At 36.4% G+C, this 23,831-nt stretch overlaps 3 protein-coding genes across 5 annotated transcripts; all 3 read right to left on the bottom strand.

Annotated features, from left to right (window-relative positions):
• Positions 1-10,298: 10,298 nt before the first annotated feature.
• LOC113044556 (interferon-induced protein 44-like) lies at positions 10,299-12,916 on the bottom strand. Of its 2 annotated transcripts, none has more exons than XM_026204638.1 (6): positions 12,804-12,916; positions 12,639-12,672; positions 11,279-11,428; positions 11,013-11,184; positions 10,602-10,702; positions 10,299-10,494 (listed from the first exon to the last, which is right to left on the bottom strand). In XM_026204638.1, the coding sequence occupies exons 3-6, from the start codon at positions 11,363-11,365 to the stop codon at positions 10,324-10,326; spliced, it is 531 nt and encodes a 176-aa protein (XP_026060423.1). In that variant the 5' UTR covers positions 11,366-11,428; positions 12,639-12,672; positions 12,804-12,916; the 3' UTR covers positions 10,299-10,323. The 2 variants fall into 2 exon arrangements, with proteins under 2 accessions (XP_026060423.1, XP_026060424.1); XM_026204639.1 differs by having other exon boundaries at positions 11,279-11,425.
• A 45-nt stretch (positions 12,917-12,961) lies between these two features.
• On the bottom strand, positions 12,962-16,507 carry LOC113044559 (interferon-induced protein 44-like). Of its 2 annotated transcripts, none has more exons than XM_026204641.1 (6): positions 16,395-16,507; positions 16,230-16,263; positions 14,870-15,019; positions 14,604-14,775; positions 14,193-14,293; positions 12,962-14,085 (listed from the first exon to the last, which is right to left on the bottom strand). In XM_026204641.1, exons 3-6 carry the CDS (start codon positions 14,954-14,956, stop codon positions 13,915-13,917), a joined length of 531 nt encoding a protein of 176 aa, XP_026060426.1. In that variant the 5' UTR covers positions 14,957-15,019; positions 16,230-16,263; positions 16,395-16,507; the 3' UTR covers positions 12,962-13,914. The 2 variants fall into 2 exon arrangements, with proteins under 2 accessions (XP_026060426.1, XP_026060428.1); XM_026204643.1 differs by having other exon boundaries at positions 14,870-15,016.
• A 45-nt stretch (positions 16,508-16,552) lies between these two features.
• Positions 16,553-21,679, bottom strand: LOC113044555 (interferon-induced protein 44-like). The gene is made up of 7 exons (XM_026204637.1): positions 21,317-21,679; positions 21,152-21,185; positions 18,752-18,953; positions 18,460-18,606; positions 18,194-18,365; positions 17,783-17,883; positions 16,553-17,675 (listed from the first exon to the last, which is right to left on the bottom strand). Exons 1-7 carry the CDS (start codon positions 21,375-21,377, stop codon positions 17,505-17,507), a joined length of 888 nt encoding a protein of 295 aa, XP_026060422.1. The 5' UTR covers positions 21,378-21,679; the 3' UTR covers positions 16,553-17,504.
• Positions 21,680-23,831: the final 2,152 nt, after the last annotated feature.

The following is a 23,831-nucleotide window of genomic DNA, read 5'->3' as shown; positions in this document are numbered from 1 at the left end:
GGCAACTGTTCTTTTTCACAGATGGATTACCTTTTTGCAATATGGACATTTCTTCCTTGAATCTTTGACTTTGAGTGAACCTGATGATCTCATTTTCAGCCCTTGTTAAATCCTGCATTGTTAGAGCTTTGCAGTTTTCTGTTGTGGAATTTGTTTTACAACTCAGATCTTTTCTGTTTTTGACTGTTACTTGATTGCTGTGATGTATAACCAAGTCTTTGAAATGAAGGATCCATGCCACGGCTCCTTTAATTTGTACCAATCTGAGTAATAATTGAGCAATTTGTTGCATACAGAAGATTTACTGATTGTTTAACCTCACTGTCAACCAAATTTGTTGATAGGTCATGATTAGTCTCAGGCCAGTTGCTTTCTGATTCTTTGAGAAAAGAAGGACCATTGATCCAGTTCACATTTTTCATGAACCTTTCACAAGTAAGTCCTCTGGATGCACAATCAGCAGGATTCATTGAGGTATTGATGTACCTCCACTGCTGTGGTTTAGTTGACTCTCGTATGATGGCAACTCTGTTGGCAACAAACGTTTTGAAACAAAGTCCTTCATTGACAATACATCTCAAAACAGTGGTGCTGTCAGTCCAGAATACAGATTCATGCAATTCTAATTCAAGTTCATCTTTCAGCATCTTGTCTGTTTTAACAGCAACAACTGCAGCAGCCAACTCCATACGTGGAATGGTGGTCTGCTTCAGTGGCGCCACACGAGACTTCCCCATCATGAAGGCGCAATGTGCAATTCCATCAGCATTTAACAATCTGAGGTATGAGACAACTCCATATCCCACCTCACTAGCATCTGAGAAGTGGTGTAGCTGCGCTGAAGTGGACACTCCAAAGTCAACTGGTTTAATACACCTTGGTACACTGAAGTCAGTCAACTGATTTAGACCACTTAACCAGGAAATCCACCTTTCTGCACTCTGTTCTGGAATGTCATCATCCCAGGCAAGTTTTTCTCTGCATAACTGTTGCATTAGAATCTTTGATGGCAATATTACAGGTGCGAGAAAGCCCAAGGGGTCATAGATGGAGCTTTTGACTGACAGAATTCCTCTTCTGCTTACAGGTTTTTCTTTCAAATTGATTCTGAATTTGAACACATCTGAATTGACACACCATAACACCCCTAATGCTCTCTCTACGGGTGGTGCATCTTTGCTTAAATCCAAGTCTCTGACACCTGCAATTCTTTCACTTTCTGGCACAGAGGCCAACAAGTCACGACTGTTGCTTGCCCATTGTAAGACGAAATCCTCCACTCGCACAAAGTTTTGTGAGATCATTGTGCAAGGCAACTGCTTGAGCAGAACTTGAAACAGACTTTAAACAGTCATCTACATAAAAGTTCTTGAGAACTGTATTGACTGCTTCAACTGTTGACTTGCTACGATTGTCTTCTGCTGTTTTCCTAAGGGCAAAATTAGCTACACTTGGAGATGACTTAGCACCAAAGAGATGGACAACCATCTTGTACTCATCCAAGTTCTGCTTTAGATCCCCATCTGGCCACCATAGGAAACGAAGCATGTCACTGTCTTTTTCAGGAACTCTCACCTGGTAGTACATAGCTTCAGTATCTGCAATCATGGCAACTGACTCTTGTCTGAAGCGAGTGAGCACTCCAATGAGTGTATTTGTCATGTCTGGACCCTGTAGGAGTTCACTATTTAAAGACATTCCTTGGAAACTGGCAGCACAGTCAAACACCACTCTCAGTTTTTTCTTCTGAGGATGGTATACACTGTGATGAGGTATATACCAAACTTGACCATCTTGACGATTTAAGTGTGATGTATTCACCTTGACTGCGTAACCTTTGTTTAGCATGTCAGTCATGAAGCTTGTGTACTCTGCATGAAAGGAGGGATTTTTCTGAAGTTTTTTCTTGATATTTAGTGCTCGCTGGACAGCAGCAGTGCGATTGTTAGGCATTTGGATGACTGTTTTCTTGATAGGAAGGTCAACGTAATAGTGACCATCGGAAAACTGCACTGATTTAGACACAGATTCCAAAAACTGGTGATCCATCTGCGACAATTCCGCTTTGTCAATTTTTTTCAGGAAAATCGTGGTTGTACTGTTGTATCAGCATCTGTTCTACACTCTCAGTGGAGATTCTGTTGACTGTAAGATTTGTTTGTGCATCTCCATGAATGCTTTCTTCAACAGGTTCCCTAAGAGGTCCATTTAAAACCCATCCAAGGGCAGTTTTCACTGCATACGGCCCATTGTGCTTACTATTAATTACTTTCCAAGGTTCCAGAAGCTTGAATTCCTTGTTTCCTATGAGGATTTCCACTCCAGCATCAATGTGAGGCAACTTCACTTCAATTAGGTACGGCCATTTGTCAACATCATGTTGTTGTGGAATGTTTTCCATTGACACTGGTATGCTCATTTGTGTGAACACTTTGGGAAGTTCAATGAAGTAGTTTTCCTCCAATCCACCCACTTCCAAGTCTGTGAGGACATAACTTTCCACTTGTTTCTTTGAGTTCATGGTGCTTAGCATCATATCGATCTTTCTACCCTGGACATTCAACCGTCTTGCTAGTGCATCAGTACAGAAGGTGGCAGAGCTGCCTGGGTCCATAAAAACATACACTTCCAAACACTTATCACTCTTTTTTGACTTTATCTTGACAGGAATTATGGCAAGAACACAGTTGTCTCCGGACCCAGTGCACGCACTTGTCTCATGACTCACTGTGGCAGGTAAATTGGTAACTTCAGTCCTTTCAACTTTTACCATTTCCTTCTCAGGAATCTTGTCTTGTATGGTTAAGTGTAACATGCTAGAATGTTTCTTTGAGCACAGCTGACATGTGCTTCTTCTGTTACAGTCTTTGCTTAAATGTCCTTTCACTAAGCATCCAAAGCAAAATCCACTTTTTCTTAAAAAGTCCAATTTGTCTTTATATGGCTAAGCACTGAATTGGTAACATTGCTCCAAGGTATGGCCTTTCTCACAGAATGCACAAGGTTTTGTGTAGGCACTGATGACTGATGTACTGTTGGTTTTTAACATAGTCAAGTCTTTTTGAGTTACACCAACCTGTTCGACGTCAGTTACAAAACTGCTGCTTCTTTTTGCTTCCTTTTTAAACTTAGATCCTTGAAGAGACTTGTTGGTCTGTTTTTTATCACCTGCCAAAGCATCCAGATCCCCAAAAAGTGGGTTTGATATTACTTTTGCTTGGCGATCAACAAACTCCACCAACTGAATGAACTTGGCTCTTCTTCTGTTGCGCTCCTCATACTCGTAAGCATGTGCTCTCCATTTTTCCCGCAACTTGTAGGGTAGCTTTGAGATAATAATCCTCATGTTGGTAGGATTATCTAAATCATCCATATATTCAATATCCTCCATTACATTGCGGCAAGTGACTAGGAATAGTGAAAATGCACTTAAAGACTTTCCATCCTCTGACTTAATTTGAGGCCATTTGAATGTCTTTTGCATTAAGGCTGTAGCAATTTGCAGTTCGTTTCCAAACTTCTCGTGCAAGAGTCTCATTGCCTTTGCATAACCACGGTCATCTGGCATATGCTGACAACTTCTTACAAGGTCTCTGGGCTCACCTCTTGTATACTGCTCCAGGAAGTACAACTTGTCAGCACTACTGTCAGCTCTGGAGTCAACAGCATGTTTGAACGCTTTCATAAAAGACCTGAACTCAAGTGGATCTCCATGAAACAAAGGAATATCACGTTGAGGTAGACAAGACATCTGTTGATTCTTCACTAGCATTGCTGTGATATCTGTCTGACGTTTCATCACTTTTTGAAGTTCTGAAGTATCATTATTATGGCCAGCTACTTCATTGACTGGTGCCGACCATTCCTTAGCAGTATTTGTTTTCTTAGGTCTGACACTAACAGGTATACTTGAGTAAATTACTTCAGGATGCGATGACTTTTTGCTGTGACTTGATGTTACACTATATTGATCATATTCATAATGTTCGTGGTTTGAAATGCATACATCAGCTGCTTGGATAGCCCCGATTTGACTTGCACACTGTTGTTGTTCTTCGCAATCTTGATACACTTTAATTTTGGCATTAGACATAGCAAGAGCCGTTTCTATTTCCAACTTTTCCATTTCAGCCTTTAACTGTGCTTATTTCATTTCCAATTCCTGCCTTTCCTTCAAACTGGCTGCTTTAGTCAACAAAGCTGCTCTGTTAGCTTCTTCCTTAAGACGAGCTGAGGATGCTGTGGATATTGAGGATTTTTTGGAAACAGACGTTGCTCCACTTCCTGACTTATTAGAAGTGATAGTCTTGGAAGACACCATTGACACACTGTCCATTGGTGTGACATCGTCACAAATTTGAGACATCTTAATGCACTTCTTGGTTTCCTCAATCCATGACTCCACTTTTTCAATGAATTGTTTGCAGCAGATTAGTTTAGGCTGAAACCAGAAATCCTGATCGGCATCATGCTCTTCATCTTTTAAATACAGCAACACTGATGCATTACTTTCAACAAATTCTTCAAACAGCCATTTGTAGACTTTAAATTGGTGGTTTTCAACATCATTCACGTTGCAAACATTCTCCATAAGTAGTTCAATTTCGCTTGATTTTGCGGTTAATTGCCTCAACTTGCCTCTTCTGGCGTTTATCTTGCTGTGGAGCTTCTCTTCTAAACCTTTGTCAGTTGGCGCCCTCTTGCGGTCGGACCGCGTAATAGCATCATCGTCGTCGTCTTTGTTGTCCGCCATTTATGAAACTTAATAGCGTGCAAGTTCACTTACGATAGAAGTTGCTCAGTAACACTTCTTGCAAAGAAGATGATCGATATCCCTTCATTCATACCTCCAATACTCACAATACTGCATGATATTGTTTGTCCATCAGCAAACGAGCCCTTCTGACTTCGCATGCACGGTCTTCCTTTAACGTGCTGTAACGTCCGCACTTGCAATAATTCCTTAAACAAAGGAGAAAGCTTTTGACTTACATGTGGGGGACATGTGAGTATCTTTGTAATTATTTCACAAGTTTTGACGCGTTTCTTCTTAATTTGTATTCATCACTCGAAGTCTCGAAGTTTCCTTCATCGTGGTTTATTCTTCCAAGTCAATAAAGAATCACATTTCTCAAATACAGCATAATCCTCTTGTTCAGCGATATCTTCTCAACAACTTATTTGAAGAGATACTTGTTAGCCAATTTATGCTATATGAAAAACAATTATGAAACGGTCAAAAGCTTTGTGTTCTTCTGTTCGTCTAAACTTACTGCATATGCATCAATATCTTTACACACAACTACCAAAATGACGTCACTGAACATGCGCAGTAAGAGCAAATATAAACCAAGTAAATATATTCAACAGTAAATAACTTATTAACAAAAACAATTATTGTACCAAATTTACATAATAAAAATGTGAGAATATAAATTCTGGAATATGAAATATGGCTCTTACAATCAGTATGTGTACGGACACAGTGTGAATGTCCAGTCTGACCATAAGCCATTGGAGGCTATCTTCAAGAAGCCACTGAGCAAAGCTCCAGCGAGACTCCAGCGCATGCTCTTACAGCTACAGAAGTATGACCTCATTGTCCAATACACGCCTGGTAAGGACAAGTTAATTGCTGATACACTGTCACGTGCTGTCGCTGAAGGCCAACACACATGTGCAGAAGATCTCAGTGATGAAAGGGTCATATATTCACTTGAAGCATCAGAGGCTCTCAGTGAAGAAATGCTGAAGCAGCTTACAGATGCTACTGCAAGAGAAAGTACACTCCAGTTGCTTGTGAAAACTCAAAAGACAGGATGGCCGACACATAGAAAGAAACTCAGTCCCTCGATTCATCAGTTCTGGCCTGTCAGACACACTGTGGCTATGCAAGATGGCATATTACTGGTAGCAAAAAGGTAGAATCTTGATTCCTGAGTCAATGAGAACAGAGATGTTGCAGAAACTACATATCTCACATCAAGGAATGCAGCGCACAAAAGCACATGCCAGAAAACTTCTGTATTGGCCTGGAATGACCAAACACATAGAGCAGATGATTGAAATGTGTCCAACGTGCCAGCAGTTTCAGCCCAGGAACCAGAAAGAGCCACTCATCTCTCATGAAATCCCAGAGCTCCCCTGGTTAAAAGTAGCTGCCGACATCTTTGAAATCAGAGGTCAGTCATTTCTACTGATTGTCGATTACTTGTTAAAATTTCAAGAGGTGATGAACATCAGAGACAAGACTGCACACACAGTAATTGAAACGATGAAAGCAGTGTATGCAAGGCATGGCATTCCAAAAGAGCTAGTGTGTGATCATGTACCCTTTGCTAGCTATGAAATGAAGACGTTTGCTGCGGAGTTGGGCATTAAGTTGACACACTCAAGTCCGGCCTATCCTCAGTCAAATGGGATGGCGGAAAGAACAATCAAAACGGTCAAACAAGTCCTAAAGAAAGCTGAACAATCAGGAGTGGACCATCACCTTGCTCTCCTCTCACTGAGAAATACTCCTATCACTGATACGTCCTACTCACCAGCTCAGGTTCTGATGGGAAGAGTTCTAAGGAGCACCTTACCAGTGTCCAGTGAAGTCCTGCGCCCAACTACTCCCAAAGGTGTTCATCAGCTGCTCCAAACCCTGCAAAAGAAGCAAGCGTGTCACTACAATGTGGGGGCAAAAAGTCTTCCAGAACTGCATGCGGGAAATACTGTGCACATTGAAACAGACAAAGGGTGGCAACCGGGTCTTATTGTTTCAAAACGAGATGAACCAAGATCCTATAACGTTGTCAATGAAGCAGGACGACAGTTTCGCCGCAACAGGCGCCACCTGAGGAAAACAATTCACAAGCCTACAGAAACATTTAATCCAGAAGTTGAGACCCATGACGATACACACTCTCACATCCCAGAGGCACATGAAGTGACAGATCAGCCTGTACAGTGTGTGCCAGAGCAATCTGTACGTAACAGCAGCACCACAACCACAAGGAGTGGTCGACTTGTGAAAGTTCCTGTGAGGTTTCAGGACTACTGTATGAATTGACTGTTACCTAGTAATTAAGGTTAAGTATTTTTAAGCTCTGAACTGCTTAATATGCAAGATGTTTGCTATAAGTAAGAAAGAAAATGTTCCTGTTACGAGAACTTTAAGATCTATATCCAGAGTACATATCCTGTTTATTGCTTGTATTGTTTTCTGTGAAAAGGGAGGATGTGATGTAGTGTTATATGCATTTATGGTGTAATTGCATATTGACTTACCTTGGGTTGACTTAGTGGGGGTTACAGTGTCAGACGAGTTAGACAGTGGTTTTGCATGAGCGGGTTAGCAGCAGGAGCTGCTTGTGTTCTATAATAAATATCTGGTTCTGAGTTATAACTCTCTGTGTACGTAGTCTACTGGATACACTGCAACAGAAGAAACACTACAGGGTCAAAACCTCTACCCTCAAACATGAAAAACTGTTCCCCTTAAAACCAAAACTCAGTTGGAACCAATATAATGCTGAACAATTCAAAGAAAACATGAGCATCTCTGTAATGCTAAAAATGCTAGATGACTTCATATCCACAGATTTCACTCCAGATACTAATGGATTAAATACTCCCCAACATCCAATCTTAATTATATATTTTAAACTTTGGCCACTGTATCTAACATTAAAAAACCAAACATAGAATAAATAAACAAACAAAAACATTGTTGTCATGTGGTTCCTACGTCAGTAAAGGCGGTAATAAAGGTCAACTAACGTTACTGACAGGCGACTACACTGCCCCGTGTCACTGTTTAGAATGGGAATTTTCTCATGATTTACAAGTGGTTTGAAAACATTAGAGATATTTTAGTAATCAGCTGGACAAAATATATAACACTAGCCTAGTGGTTTTTGGATATTTTACTGCAAATATGGTTTTACAGGTACAATTTGTAAGATATTAATAGTAGGCCTATAAATAGTTTAAAAAAAATAATAATATAAATGTTCTAAATTGGTTTATTAGTATGTAATATAGAATTGTGCTGTAAAAAATTAAATTGAATGTCTAATACTTAGAGTGGGGTAAGATTAGCTATTTTCCTATATCCTATACTAATGAAAGTATTCCTATCATTTTAAATGCATCTATTACAAAGAGTTCTAAAAAGATGTTTTCTTATAAAAAAAATTAAATTAAAAAATAAATTAAAAAAAGTGTTCCCATGGCTCAGTTTGCCCAGGGATTGGGATAAGTTGACATGAGTTGAGTCAGTGGGTAAGGTGCACGCATAATGTGAAAACCAAACCAACCATTAAACCAATGTGAAATAAATAATAATTAAAAAAGTAATTTAATAATTTCTTCCAAACAATCATGTTTCTGTTGAATTCATTAAATGGGAGCAAGACAACACACAGATAGTCCAAGATCCTGACAAATTTAAATACATGTGTTTGAAATACTATTTTGTATTATGTATTTAAATACCTTTTGAAAACATCAAATGTATTTTGTATTTAAAAAACATTTAATCTTCATATTTTTTGTATTTTGAAAAAAAAAAAAAGAATTAATAAGATTAAATTAATTTAAATGCAAAAAGGTAGCCTATTTTAAAACAAAATAGTATAAAAAAAAAATAGTATTCTGCCCATCCCTGCTTAATAATAATGATAAGAAGAGGAAGAATGTTACAGGCCTACATTAATTGGAAATGCTAAGTCCTCTTAATATTGCCTATTTTCATGCTTTTGACAATATCCCTGGCTATCATTGATGCATGATAAGACACATTGCAGCAAAGAGAGGTTATTGTGGGGCCCCACCAGTGCATGCCCTGTGTGCCCGTCCGCTATGCCACTGTGTGGAAATAGTTATGGTTAATAGTTAAATTATGTGGAAATAATGTCAGTACTATATCTATTGTAAAATAGATAAATAAACAATAAACATGTATAAATAAACAAATTGGTTAGAATTTACCATGTTTTCCTGCCAGTTGGCACTGAGAGTGATTGACACTTGATGGTCAGAAAAAAAAAAGTGACTAAATAGTGTAGAGAAAAAAAGAAAACAAGAAAAAAATATATATAAAAATCCCTAATTCCTCTCTTTTCAGTGCACTCCTATTGTCTTAATTTTTTAAATGTAATATTTAGCACTTGGCATTAGAAGTTATATTAGTAATAACTGGCATATGAGAAGTTTAATACCACAGAAAAACAAAAATAAAGAAATGGCTTTTTCGAAGTTGCTGTATATTAAAAACACAAGGTGTCTGAATTTGCATTCTATTTAGATAGCTTAAGCTCATAGACGTTCATTAGTTTCACTCAGGTTAATTAGTTGTTTTTAGTACCCCCTTTGAACTTTTAAGCCCCTCCTTAAAACCAAGCCTCTTGTTTTCTAGTATCTTTCCTTTAAGATGCAGTGTAGAAATTTGTTTAAAAACATTTAGCAATTGGATAAAGTTTTTTTTTTTTTTTTTTTGCCAGAACCACTTTGTCATTTTTGTGTAACCGACATTCAAGAAAGCCATCTTGTGCCATGTGAAAAGAAAATAATACAACAGACCCCATAAGTTTTGTTCAGGTTCGTTGTAGCACTTTAAAAGTATTCATTATAATAATAATGTGAAAAAATATTACATAAATTAATACAGTTAATGCAAATACATTTTCAGCTTGGAACCTGCATTAAAAAAAAAAACTTTTTCTTAATTTCAGATATCCTAATTTGCAGTAGATATTTATTGCTGCTGTTTAGCCACTGTTTGAAAGTGATGTGGCATACAGCCAGTATGGTGACCCATGCTCGGAATTCATGCTCTGCATTTAACCCATCCAAAGTGCTCATGCATGCACGCACGCATACACACACATGAAGATGAAGGTGGAGAAGGTGGGAAGAGGACTGTACATTAACTCCCCACACCTACAATTCCTGCTAGCCCAAGACTCAAACTCACAACCTTTGAATTGCGAGTCTGGCTCTCTAACCATTAGGCTCCAACTTCCCAAGTATTACAGTAGGCTACTAGTCTGTGCCATATATACTTGGGAAATCACAGTAGCCACTGGAATAAAGATTCATTCAAAGACAAATTTTGCAATGGTCAAGATTATCTGCTGAAATAAGATGCACATGCCGGTTAAAGCCAAAGACTACGATACTCACAGTTAAATTCTAAATCCTGAATTTACGTTTACATTTAAGCATTTAGCAGGTGCTTTTATCCAAAGCATCTTACATTAGATGCTCATGGTGAGCAAATCAAAGTATATTAGAAAACTACACTTGAGAATTGCAGAAATTACTTTATTTTTCTCAGTAGCTATCAATATCCTCTAATCTGTCATCAGCAAGCTGAACAATCTGTTCAAGAGCCTTTAGTAACAGAACGTCAATGTCATCATCTGTGTCGATCTCATTGTGGTAGTTCTTCACAGGGAATATGTTTGTCAGTGGCACACCTAATTTAGCACTGCACAACTCCATCTGGACAGAAACAGAATGATAGAAAATAAGAAAATCAGATCAACATAGGCTATTATGTAAAATTCACTGCATGTGTCACATGAATGTCTTTGAATGATATCACACACCTTCTCCTTGATTTTCTTGCTAGTGTACATCTTCCTCAGATCTTTATTGACTAGTGGACATGCTTCATCCATTTTAGTCATGACAACCACTTGAGGAATCCCTACAGGAAATGTAGAGGCAATGTAAAAGTTAAATATTTTTCTCAAAATTGAGCATATGTGTGTGAGTTTTTGAAAGGTTTATATGTCTAGGCTATAAATGATCCACATACTGGCTGACGGGCAATGTAAGCAATCAAGCTTGAGAGTTACTTGTTCTTTTCTTGCAACTTTTATGTGATGTTGTCCACTTACACAATAACAAAACATGTCCCACAAACCCAACCCACTATCATTATACTGACTCCTCTCTCCAAAGTAATGTAATGTATGTGAGTTCATGAGTGAAAATAATTTAGGGGGAAGTTTTACCCTTATCACTGATTCTCTTGCGGATGATCTTCAGCTTTTCAATAAGACGATCATCTGTGTATTGGAATACATCCGCAGGTAGGACGTAAACCAGGCAGAAACACTGGTCGGAGAGGTTGGGGTTTTGGTTGAATTGTTGATCCTTAAAATTGAGTGGCTCCTCTTCGTTGAACTGAGTTTGGAAATTCAGTAAAATGTGTTAATCATCAGATATATTACACACATACAAATCTGTTATTTGATAAATTAATGAATAGGTTTATTACTTTATAGCCGTCCTTCAAGTGACCAAACACAGCACTGATGATATCTTCTGTATGCGACCCTTTAAATGCTGCAGGTTCCAATCCCATGATGTCTTTGAAGACGAAGGGCAATGTTTTTTTCCCACTTCTGATGGTGAATCCTTTGAGCTGCTAATCATGACCAAACATATTTGTGAACAATTTTTTAAGAAATCCTCATACGCTTAGACAAAATGCTTACAATGCCCAAGTGTGGGTCAACATTTCTGGGTCTTTTGTAAAAGATCTTTTGTAAGATCTGTGGAATTGATCATATCCCATTGTCACTAAGGATAGGAGACAGGCAAAATCTACTAAACCAGAGAGAAAGTTTCTGGATTGATAAACTGTAGGCGACTAGATATCCAGGCCTGAATGAAGAACTTGATCTCAGTGTTTTTCTCAAAAACTAAAATTCTATAAATTTTATTTTATTTTTTATTCATATTTTCTGTACTTTGGTGATGCATCTATTGTATGTACTGTAACCTTGGTGTGTAGCCACAAAAATCCTGTTTTATTAAGTACCAAGGAGGACATCTAGTGGTCTTTCTATAATTCTACAACTTTGAACCTACCTCTGCTAAATGGAGTTTTTTGATTGGTTGTGTGAAGACTTATTAGAAGGACTCTTGTTTTGGAAACTGTTGACTCCCTGACAAAGGCTTGTATTCTGAAACGCGTCGGAGTTTTTAAAGGTTTATGATGACCAAGCCATAAAATAAAGGCTTTTAAATTTTTCTTAAAGAGAGTTTCCTTATTTGTTCTATATTATGATTATCCCATCCAAAGAGCACCTCAAGCTAATATTTTGAGTCCTGGAAGCGCCCCTCTATAGACATTTGATAACCATATTTTGTTTCCTTTAATAAAATTATGTAACACAAATTTCCTTTTAGGTAATGTCATTTTAGATAATTAGACGATATTTAGATCTATTTGTTTAAATGTTAATATTCCACAATTGTTTTACGCATCGTGTAGGCATATGCAGATTTTGGAACTTCACTACAGTAAAAATCTATACTTACCAATTTTTTATATTTTAAATTTTTTGCTTACAACTAAATTGGTAAATATTTTTTTATTTCCTTATAACACATTGGCTGATGCATCATCATCCGGCAGATACTTATATATACATTATATCTAAATAATCCAGTTATTTTCCCCCTCAGGCTATGCACCTGAACAATACATAACACATCTCAGGATTGTACATCTCTAAATAGCTTATTTGCACATTCATAATTCTTATAATAATGAATATTTCATATTTTTAATAACCGTATGGTATTTGTTTCTTTATAATTATTATTCTTATACAGTATTTGTAACTTACCCCCAGTTAAATTTCCTCCATGGTTTATCCAGTTCTTTGGAAAAACAATATGTAGGTCATATACATGTATAGCAGTTAACAACGGTTATAGAGTAGCATGTCTCTCTGAGAAAAAAATGTGTATAGATATTTAAAAATAAAAAGTGGTAAAAAAGATCCTCTCACCTGGATTTGGTGGTGGTGGTGGTGATGGTGTCCGTGGCACTGGTGTAGAATCTGATGATCCCATTTTTCTCTCTTCAATATATTTATATCAACTCTATCCTTGAGCACATCTGATTTGTCTCAGCAGAAGATACTAAAATCAGACCCACACCAGAACCGTTATATATGTATCCGTTTTAATTTCACTTTCATTTTTGCAAGCCTTATGTAACATTTGCAGCATAATTCAAGTCCCACCCCACTCCAACATGATGCAGCTCTTTTCAGTTATCCAAGATGTCGGTTACACATTGGCATGCATAGTATACACTCCCAAATGCACATTGGTGCAGACATTTGTTTTTAATTGCTTTGATGTATCCATTAGGTGCAATTTTTTGTTTTGTTTTTGCAACACATTATGTTGAAGCCTCATGCTAACATGCTCTATATCTTTTCCCTCTTAAGTCTACACTCCATACCCCATAACCACAAAGTTAAAACCAAAGCAAATAGAGTTGTCCATACACTCATTGTCTGTTTGCTTTGGGTCTGTTTACTTAAAGTAAACTTTATGTCTAATTTGAGTTGTGTACAGTCCCTGCTTCTCAAAAAAAAAAAAAAACACCACAGCAAATAGGATATTAATACAGGTTTGGTGCAATTTGAGATTGGGTTTTTTGAATGTACATTCCCTGTACGTTAGAATGGTTTTGTACTACACAAACATGTTAACTGCAATTTAATCAAAATACTGACTAACAAAAATATTAACACATCATACTAAAATTAATTGTGTAATATTCTGCTGTTGGACATATATTATATATATATACCACAAAAGCTGCATTTAGCAGAATCAGAAACACATAACGCTCAACAAATACACAAGATCAGATTACATTTCCTTTAAACAGAAGCTGTTCATGGCAAGTTTACAAGATGAGGCTGCATTTACTGTAAATTGAAACTGAAAGAGATTTGGATGACATATTCCAGTTGAATGTGACAATAACCAGTGGATCATTATAGAACATTTAAGTTCAACTTTGAACCTTTTTGATAGCTAGAAGTTCATTTTTGCACTTAACATTAGTAAATTATTAATTTACACACTCAGTATCATTTACTCTTATTCAGTTAAGCAAATCTCTAATCTGTCATCAGCAAGCTGAACAATCTGTTCAAGAGCCTTTAGTAACAGAACGTCAATGTCATCATCTGTGTCGATCTCATTGTGGTAGTTCTTCACAGGGAATATGTTTGTCAGTGGCACACCTAATTTAGCACTGCACAACTCCATCTGGACAGAAACAGAATGATAGAAAATAAGAAAATCAGATCAACATAGGCTATTATGTAAAATTCACCGCATGTGTCACATGAATGTCTTTGAATGATATCACACACCTTCTCCTTGATTTTCTTGCTAGTGTACATCTTCCTCAGATCTTTATTGACTAGTGGACATGCTTCGTCCATTTTAGTCATGACAACCACTTGAGGAATCCCTACAGGAAATGTAGAGGCAATGTAAAAGTTAAATATTTTTCTCAAAATTGAGCAAATGTGTGTGAGTTTTTGAAAGGTTTATATGTCTAGGCTATAAATGATCCACATACTGGCTGACGGGCAATGTAAGCAATCAAGCTTGAGAGTTACTTGTTCTTTTCTTGCAACTTTTATGTGATGTTGTCCACTTACACAATAACAAAACATGTCCCACAAACCCAACCCACTATCATTATACTGACTCCTCTCTCCAAAGTAATGTAATGTATGTGAGTTCATGAGTGAAAATAATTTAGGGGGAAGTTTTACCCTTATCACTGATTCTCTTGCGGATGATCTTCAGCTTTTCAATAAGACGATCATCTGTGTATTGGAATACATCCGCAGGTAGGACGTAAACCAGGCAGAAACACTGGTCGGAGAGGTTGGGGTTTTGGTTGAATTGTTGATCCTTAAAATTGAGTGGCTCCTCTTCGTTGAACTGAGTTTGGAAATTCAGTAAAATGTGTTAATCATCAGATATATTACACACATACAAATCTGTTATTTGATAAATTAATGAATAGGTTTATTACTTTATAGCCGTCCTTCAAGTGACCAAACACAGCACTGATGATATCTTCTGTATGCGACCCTTTAAATGCTGCAGGTTCCAATCCCATGATGTCTTTGAAGACGAAGGGCAATGTTTTTTTCCCACTTCTGATGGTGAATCCTTTGAGCTGCTAATCATGACCAAACATATTTGTGAACAATTTTTTAAGAAATCCTCATACGCTTAGACAAAATGCTTACAATGCCCAAGTGTGGGTCAACATTTCTGGGTCTTTTGTAAAAGATCTTTTGTAAGATCTGTGGAATTGATCATATCCCATTGTCACTAAGGATAGGAGACAGGCAAAATCTACTAAACCAGAGAGAAAGTTTCTGGATTGATAAACTGTAGGCGACTAGATATCCAGGCCTGAATGAAGAACTTGATCTCAGTGTTTTTCTCAAAAACTAAAATTCTATAAATTTTATTTTATTTTTTATTCATATTTTCTGTACTTTGGTGATGCATCTATTGTATGTACTGTAACCTTGGTGTGTAGCCACAAAAATCCTGTTTTATTAAGTACCAAGGAGGACATCTAGTGGTCTTTCTATAATTCTACAACTTTGAACCTACCTCTGCTAAATGGAGTTTTTTGATTGGTTGTGTGAAGACTTATTAGAAGGACTCTTGTTTTGGAAACTGTTGACTCCCTGACAAAGGCTTGTATTCTGAAACGCGTCGGAGTTTTTAAAGGTTTATGATGACCAAGCCATAAAATAAAGGCTTTTAAATTTTTCTTAAAGAGAGTTTCCTTATTTGTTCTATATTATGATTATCCCATCCAAAGAGCACCTCAAGCTAATATTTTGAGTCCTGGAAGCGCCCCTCTATAGACATTTGATAACCATATTTTGTTTCCTTTAATAAAATTATGTAACACAAATTTCCTTTTAGGTAATGTCATTTTAGATAATTAGACGATATTTAGATCTATTTGTTTAAATGTTAATATTCCACAATTGTTTTACGCATCGTGTAGGCATATGCAGATTTTGGAACTTCACTACAGTAAAAATCTATACTTACCTCTTTTTTATATTTTACATTTTTTGCTTACAACTAAATTGGTAAATATTTTTTTATTTCCTTATAACACATTGGCTGATGCATCATCATCCGGCAGATACTTATATATACATTATATCTAAATAATCCAGTTATTTTCCCCCTCAGGCTATGCACCTGAACAATACATAACACATCTCAGGATTGTACATCTCTAAATAGCTTATTTGCACATTCATAATTCTTATAATAATGAATATTTCATATTTTTAATAACCGTATGGTATTTGTTTCTTTATAATTATTATTCTTATACAGTATTTGTAACTTACCCCCAGTTAAATTTCCTCCATGGTTTATCCAGTTCTTTGGAAAAACAATATGTAGGTCATATACATGTATAGCAGTTAACAACGGTTATAGAGTAGCATGTCTCTCTGAGAAAAAAATGTGTATAGATATTTAAAAATAAAAAGTGGTAAAAAAGATCCTCTCACCTGGATTTGGTGGTGGTGGTGGTGATGGTGTCCGTGGCACTGGTGTAGAATCTGATGATCCCATTTTTCTCTCTTCAATATATTTATATCAACTCTATCCTTGAGCACATCTGATTTGTCTCAGCAGAAGATACTAAAATCAGACCCACACCAGAACCGTTATATATGTATCCGTTTTAATTTCACTTTCATTTTTGCAAGCCTTATGTAACATTTGCAGCATAATTCAAGTCCCACCCCACTCCAACATGATGCAGCTCTTTTCAGTTATCCAAGATGTCGGTTACACATTGGCATGCATAGTATACACTCCCAAATGCACATTGGTGCAGACATTTGTTTTTAATTGCTTTGATGTATCCATTAGGTGCAATTTTTTGTTTTGTTTTTGCAACACATTATGTTGAAGCCTCATGCTAACATGCTCTATATCTTTTCCCTCTTAAGTCTACACTCCATACCCCATAACCACAAAGTTAAAACCAAAGCAAATAGAGTTGTCCATACACTCATTGTCTGTTTGCTTTGGGTCTGTTTACTTAAAGTAAACTTTATGTCTAATTTGAGTTGTGTACAGTCCCTGCTTCTCAAAAAAAAAAAAAACACCACAGCAAATAGGATATTAATACAGGTTTGGTGCAATTTGAGATTGGGTTTTTTGAATGTACATTCCCTGTACGTTAGAATGGTTTTGTACTACACAAACATGTTAACTGCAATTTAATCAAAATACTGACTAACAAAAATATTAACACATCATACTAAAATTAATTGTGTAATATTCTGCTGTTGGACATATATTATATATATATACCACAAAAGCTGCATTTAGCAGAATCAGAAACACATAACGCTCAACAAATACACAAGATCAGATTACATTTCCTTTAAACAGAAGCTGTTCATGGCAAGTTTACAAGATGAGGCTGCATTTACTGTAAATTGAAACTGAAAGAGATTTGGATGACATATTCCAGTTGAATGTGACAATAACCAGTGGATCATTATAGAACATTTAAGTTCAACTTTGAACCTTTTTGATAGCTAGAAGTTCATTTTTGCACTTAACATTAGTAAATTATTAATTTACACACTCAGTATCATTTACTCTTATTCAGTTAAGCAAATCTCTAATCTGTCATCAGCAAGCTGAACAATCTGTTCAAGAGCCTTTAGTAACAGAACGTCAATGTCATCATCTGTGTCGATCTCATTGTGGTAGTTCTTCACAGGGAATATGTTTGTCAGTGGCACACCTAATTTAGCACTGCACAACTCCATCTGGACAGAAACAGAATGATAGAAAATAAGAAAATCAGATCAACATAGGCTATTATGTAAAATTCACCGCATGTGTCACATGAATGTCTTTGAATGATATCACACACCTTCTCCTTGATTTTCTTGCTAGTGTACATCTTCCTCAGATCTTTATTGACTAGTGGACATGCTTCGTCCATTTTAGTCATGACAACCACTTGAGGAATCCCTACAGGAAATGTAGAGGCAATGTAAAAGTTAAATATTTTTCTCAAAATTGAGCAAATGTGTGTGAGTTTTTGAAAGGTTTATATGTCTAGGCTATAAATGATCCACATACTGGCTGACGGGCAATGTAAGCAATCAAGCTTGAGAGTTACTTGTTCTTTTCTTGCAACTTTTATGTGATGTTGTCCACTTACACAATAACAAAACATGTCCCACAAACCCAACCCACTATCATTATACTGACTCCTCTCTCCAAAGTAATGTAATGTATGTGAGTTCATGAGTGAAAATAATTTAGGGGGAAGTTTTACCCTTATCACTGATTCTCTTGCGGATGATCTTCAGCTTTTCAATAAGACGATCATCTGTGTATTGGAATACATCCGCAGGTAGGACGTAAACCAGGCAGAAACACTGGTCGGAGAGGTTGGGGTTTTGGTTGAATTGCTGATCCTTAAAATTGAGTGGCTCCTCTTCGTTGAACTGAGTTTGGAAATTCAGTAAAATGTGTTAATCATCAGATATATTACACACATACAAATCTGTTATTTGATAAATTAATGAATAGGTTTATTACTTTATAGCCGTCCTTCAAGTGACCAAACACAGCATTGATGATATCTTCTGTATGCGACCCTTCAAATGCTGCAGGTTCCAATCCCATGATGTCTTTGAAGACGAAGGGCAATGTTTTTTTCCCACTTCTGATGGTGAATCCTTTGAGCTGCAAATCATGACCAAACATATTTGTGAACATTTTTTTAAGAAATCCTCATACGCTTAGACAAAATGCTTACAATGCCCAAGTGTGGGTCAACATTTCTGGGTCTTTTGTAAAAGACATGTAGCTATAGGTGGCGAATACCTACATTTTTAGTGAAACTATTATCAGAAGCAGTTGAATTAACTAGTGCTCTAGAGGAGATCCGTCCCAGAAAGGTGCTATCGAGTGAGTTAATAAAGCTGGACTTTCCTGCTCCAATCGGTCCAGCTACCAGGATCTTGATGTCGTTTACTTCTGGATGACTTGGACAGAAGTTTTCAAGCTTTTTTTTTAGGTCTTCTTTCTGTCTGTTAAAAGAAAACACAGATGTTTTGTTATTTGGTACAATTGAGTCATATTGTCTATGTATGGAATAGAATATAACCATACTTTGTAGAACAAATTAGGAAACTCCAAGGCACTCTCTTTAAGAAAAATTAAAAAGCCTTTATTTTATGGCTTGGTCATCATAAACCTTTAAAAACGCGTTTCGACATACAAGCCTTCTTCAGGGAGTCAACAGTTTCCAAAACAAGAGTCCTTCTTATAAGTCTTCACACAACCAATCAAAAAACTCCATTTAGCAGAGGTACTGTTGGTTCAAAGTTGTAGAATTATAGAAAGACCACTAGATGTCCTCCTTGGTACTTAATAGAACAAGATTTTTGTGGCTACACACCAAGGTTACAGTACATACAATACATGCATCACCAAAGTACAGAAAATATAAAAAAAAAAAAAAAAAAAATTTCTAGAATTGTAGTTTTAGAGAAAAACACTGAGATCAAGTTCTTCATTCAAGCCTGGATATCTAGTTGCCTGCAGTTTATCAATCCAGAAACTTTCTCTCTGGTTTAGTAGTTTTTGCCTGTCTCCTATCCTTAGTGACAATGGGATATGATCAATTCCACAGATCTGTACTTGTGTTTTTTTATTATTATTATTCTCTTAATTTGGTCTGCCTCTGTACTATACGTGGTAACAAAAATGGAGTATTATTGGAAGAGATGAGATGCTTGGCCAGCTGTTTCCTGAGCCACCTCTGGTAGCTTTCAGGAGATGTCCTATTATTCGAGATAAACTGGTCCGGAGCCATCTGAAACCAGAAGGCCAATATACGTGGTTGGGATCTATACCCAAAGGGTCTTATAAATGTTAACACTGCAATCATTGTACAAATGTTTTGCAGTCTAGAACCTTTGTTGATACTATTTCCCAAAAACAGTTTACCATTAACCACTTTATAAGCTGTAAAACAACATTTGTTATATTTAGACTGGAATGTCCTGAGTGTAAAGTGTTTTATATAGGAAGGACAAAGAGGTGCTTACAGGACAGATTGGCTGAACATAAATATGCGATTCGCACGGGCAACAAGACATTACAGGGAACACCACAATAGTGATCCATCGACCGTACAGATCTGTGGAATTGATCATATCCCATTGTCACTAAGGATAGGAGACAGGCAAAATCTACTAAACCAGAGAGAAAGTTTCTGGATTGATAAACTGTAGGCGACTAGATATCCAGGCCTGAATGAAGAACTTGATCTCAGTGTTTTTCTCTAAAACTAAAATTCTATAAATTTTATTTTATTTTTTATTTATATTTTCTGTACTTTGGTGATGCATCTATTGTATGTACTGTAACCTTGGTGTGTAGCCACAAAAATCCTGTTTTATTAAGTACCAAGGAGGACATCTAGTGGTCTTTCTATAATTCTACAACTTTGAACCTACCTCTGCTAAATGGAGTTTTTTGATTGGTTGTGTGAAGACTTATTAGAAGGACTCTTGTTTTGGAAACTGTTGACTCCCTGACAAAGGCTTGTATTCTGAAACGCGTCGGAGTTTTTAAAGGTTTATGATGACCAAGCCATAAAATAAAGGCTTTTAAATTTTTCTTAAAGAGAGTTTCCTTATTTGTTCTATATTATGATTATCCCATCCAAAGAGCACCTCAAGCTAATATTTTGAGTCCTGGAAGCGCCCCTCTATAGACATTTGATAACCATATTTTGTTTCCTTTAATAAAATTATGTAACACAAATTACCTTTTAGGTAATGTCATTTTAGATAATTAGACGATATTTAGATCTATTTGTTTAAATGTTAATATTCCACAATTGTTTTACGCATCGTGTAGGCATATGCAGATTTTGGAACTTCACTACAGTAAAAATCTATACTTACCAATTTTTTATATTTTAAATTTTTTGCTTACAACTAAATTGGTAAATATTTGTTTATTTCCTTATAACACATTGGCTGATGCATCATCATCCGGCAGATACTTATATATACATTATATCTAAATAATCCAGTTATTTTCCCCCTCAGGCTATGCACCTGAACAATACATAACACATCTCAGGATTGTACATCTCTAAATAGCTTATTTGCACATTCATAATTCTTATAATAATGAATATTTTATATTTTTAATAACCGTATGGTATTTGTTTCTTTATAATTATTATTCTTATACAGTATTTGTAACTTACCCCCAGTTAAATTTCCTCCATGGTTTATCCAGTTCTTTGGAAAAACAATATGTAGGTCATATACATGTATAGCAGTTAACAACGGTTATAGAGTAGCATGTCTCTCTGAGAAAAAAATGTGTATAGATATTTAAAAATAAAAAGTGGTAAAAAAGATCCTCTCACCTGGATTTGGTGGTGGTGGTGATAATGTCCGTGGCACTGGTGTAGAATCTGATGATCCCATTTTTCTCTCTTCAATATATTTATATCAACTCTATCCTTGAGCACATCTGATTTGTCTCAGCAGAAGATACTAAAATCAGACCCACACCAGAACCGTTATATATGTATCCGTTTTAATTTCACTTTCATTTTTGCAAGCCTTATGTAACATTTGCAGCATAATTCAAGTCCCACCCCACTCCAACATGATGCAGCTCTTTTCAGTTATCCAAGATGTCGGTTACACATTGGCATGCATAGTATACACTCCCAAATGCACATTGGTGCAGACATTTGTTTTTAATTGCTTTGATGTATCCATTAGGTGCATTTTTTTTTTTTTTTTGCAACACATTATGTTGAAGCCTCATGCTAAAATGCTCTATATCTTTTCCCTCTTAAGTCTACACTCCATACCCCATAACCACAAAGTTAAAACCAAAGCAAATAGAGTTGTCCATACACTCATTGTCTGTTTGCTGTGGGTCTGTTTACTTAAAGGAAACTTTATGTCTAATTTGAGTTGTGTCCAGTCCCTGCTTATCAAAAAAAAAAAAAAAAAAAACACCACAGCAAATAGGATATTAATACAGGTTTGGTGCAATTTGAGATTGGGTTTTTTGAATGTACATTCCCTGTACGTTAGAATGGTTTTGTACTACACAAACATGTTAACTGCAATTTAATCAAAATACTGACTAACAAAAATATTAACACATCATACTAAAATTAATTGTGTAATATTCTGCTGTTGGACATATATTATATATATATACCACAAAAGCTGCATTTAGCAGAATCAGAAACACATAACGCTCAACAAATACACAAGATCAGATTACATTTCCTTTAAACAGAAGCTGTTCATGGCAAGTTTACAAGATGAGGCTGCATTTACTGTAAATTGAAACTGAAAGAGATTTGGATGACATATTCCAGTTGGATGTGACAATAACCAGTGGATCATTATAGAACATTTAAGTTCAACTTTGAACCTTTTTGATAGCTAGAAGTTCATTTTTGCACTTAACATTAGTAAATTTTACTAATTAATTATATTAATTTACACACTCAGTATCATTTACTCTTATTCAGTTAAGCAAATCGTGTTCTAACTGTACTCTGTCTAGTCTTTACATTACATCTTAGAAAAGGTTCATGAAAGAACCTTAAATATGCTAGGTTCTAATATGAACCTTGTACCACAGCAAAGGTTCTTAAAATAACTGCCAAATAACCAGTGGATCATTATAGAACATTTAAGTTCAACTTTGAACCTTTTTGATAGCTAGAAGTTCATTTTTGCACTTAAAGGTTCAATCTCTTCTAAGAGTGTACATACATTAATACATGACAAGAGACAATAGCAAATACATGGTTACTTATACAGACACATGAAAAGAACAAACCAATGGGAAACAAGACACATGACTGAAGCAACCAATGAGCAAACAGAACTGATAATCACATGACAAGACAATAACCAATGAGAACATGACACATACACAAGGCAAAGATACATGAGGGCAAGGGAAGCATGAAACAAACAGCATAAATCAAACTACAAAATAAAAGACATGAAAACAATGTACAAGAAACAAAACCCAAAACAGACCTTACAATTACTTATCAAAATGAAAAGATAATTCTGGTGAAAGAGTTAAAACAAATGGGGATAGAGATATTACACTTAAAAAACTTGATTTTTAATGTTATAGAGTATATAAAGCATTAATGAAATATTTACTGATAGTCGAATCATATGTTTGGGGGCAAGGGCAAAATAGATGGAGTCAAGTCAGACATCCGACAGCCATAATGTAATGCGAGGAGAGAAAGATGACCCAAGAGCGATATGCAGCAATACAGTCTTTAATAAACAGAATCAGAAGTCCAGAGGTAAGAACAGAAATCCTCAGAATGTAATAATTGACAACGAAAATCTTCCGGTTAAACTGTTGCCGGGAACTAAACATAATTCCTCCGTCTAGGCAGCAGCGCGTCTCTGGTAGTCGAGCGTACCGTTAGAATGCCAGCCACCTCCGGGATCTCCAGGTGATCAGAAAGCAACGAGCGCAGTCACAGGTACTCTGTAACAAGCATAGCTTAGTAGCAATTCACTGTGATAGGACAATCCCCCTTACGTGCACAGGATAGGACAGGACTAGACAAGACAGGAGAGGGTACATCGCAGAGAATTCGTAAGCATAGCTTCTGAAATAATCTGGCAAAGAGACAGGGGAAAAACAGGGCTAGAAGAAATAGTGATAATTAGGGAAAGCGATAACTGGTGTGGAACTGATGATAAGGATAACAAGTAATGAATGGGAACACCTAGGGATGAGAGCGATGTGTGTGCGTAATGACCGATGAAGTAATCAGGGGTGTGTGTGCAAACATTTGTGTAATTAGATTCTGAATCCTGCGAGGAAAATAACAGGGGCTGATAACCCAGGCAGCAGGAAAAAGGAGAGAG

Source organism: Carassius auratus, chromosome 26 (assembly GCF_003368295.1).
Source record: "Carassius auratus strain Wakin chromosome 26, ASM336829v1, whole genome shotgun sequence".
Lineage (NCBI taxonomy): Eukaryota > Metazoa > Chordata > Actinopteri > Cypriniformes > Cyprinidae > Carassius > Carassius auratus.
Note: the sequence above shows the minus strand (reverse complement) of the source record. Positions and strands in the feature narration are given on the sequence as shown.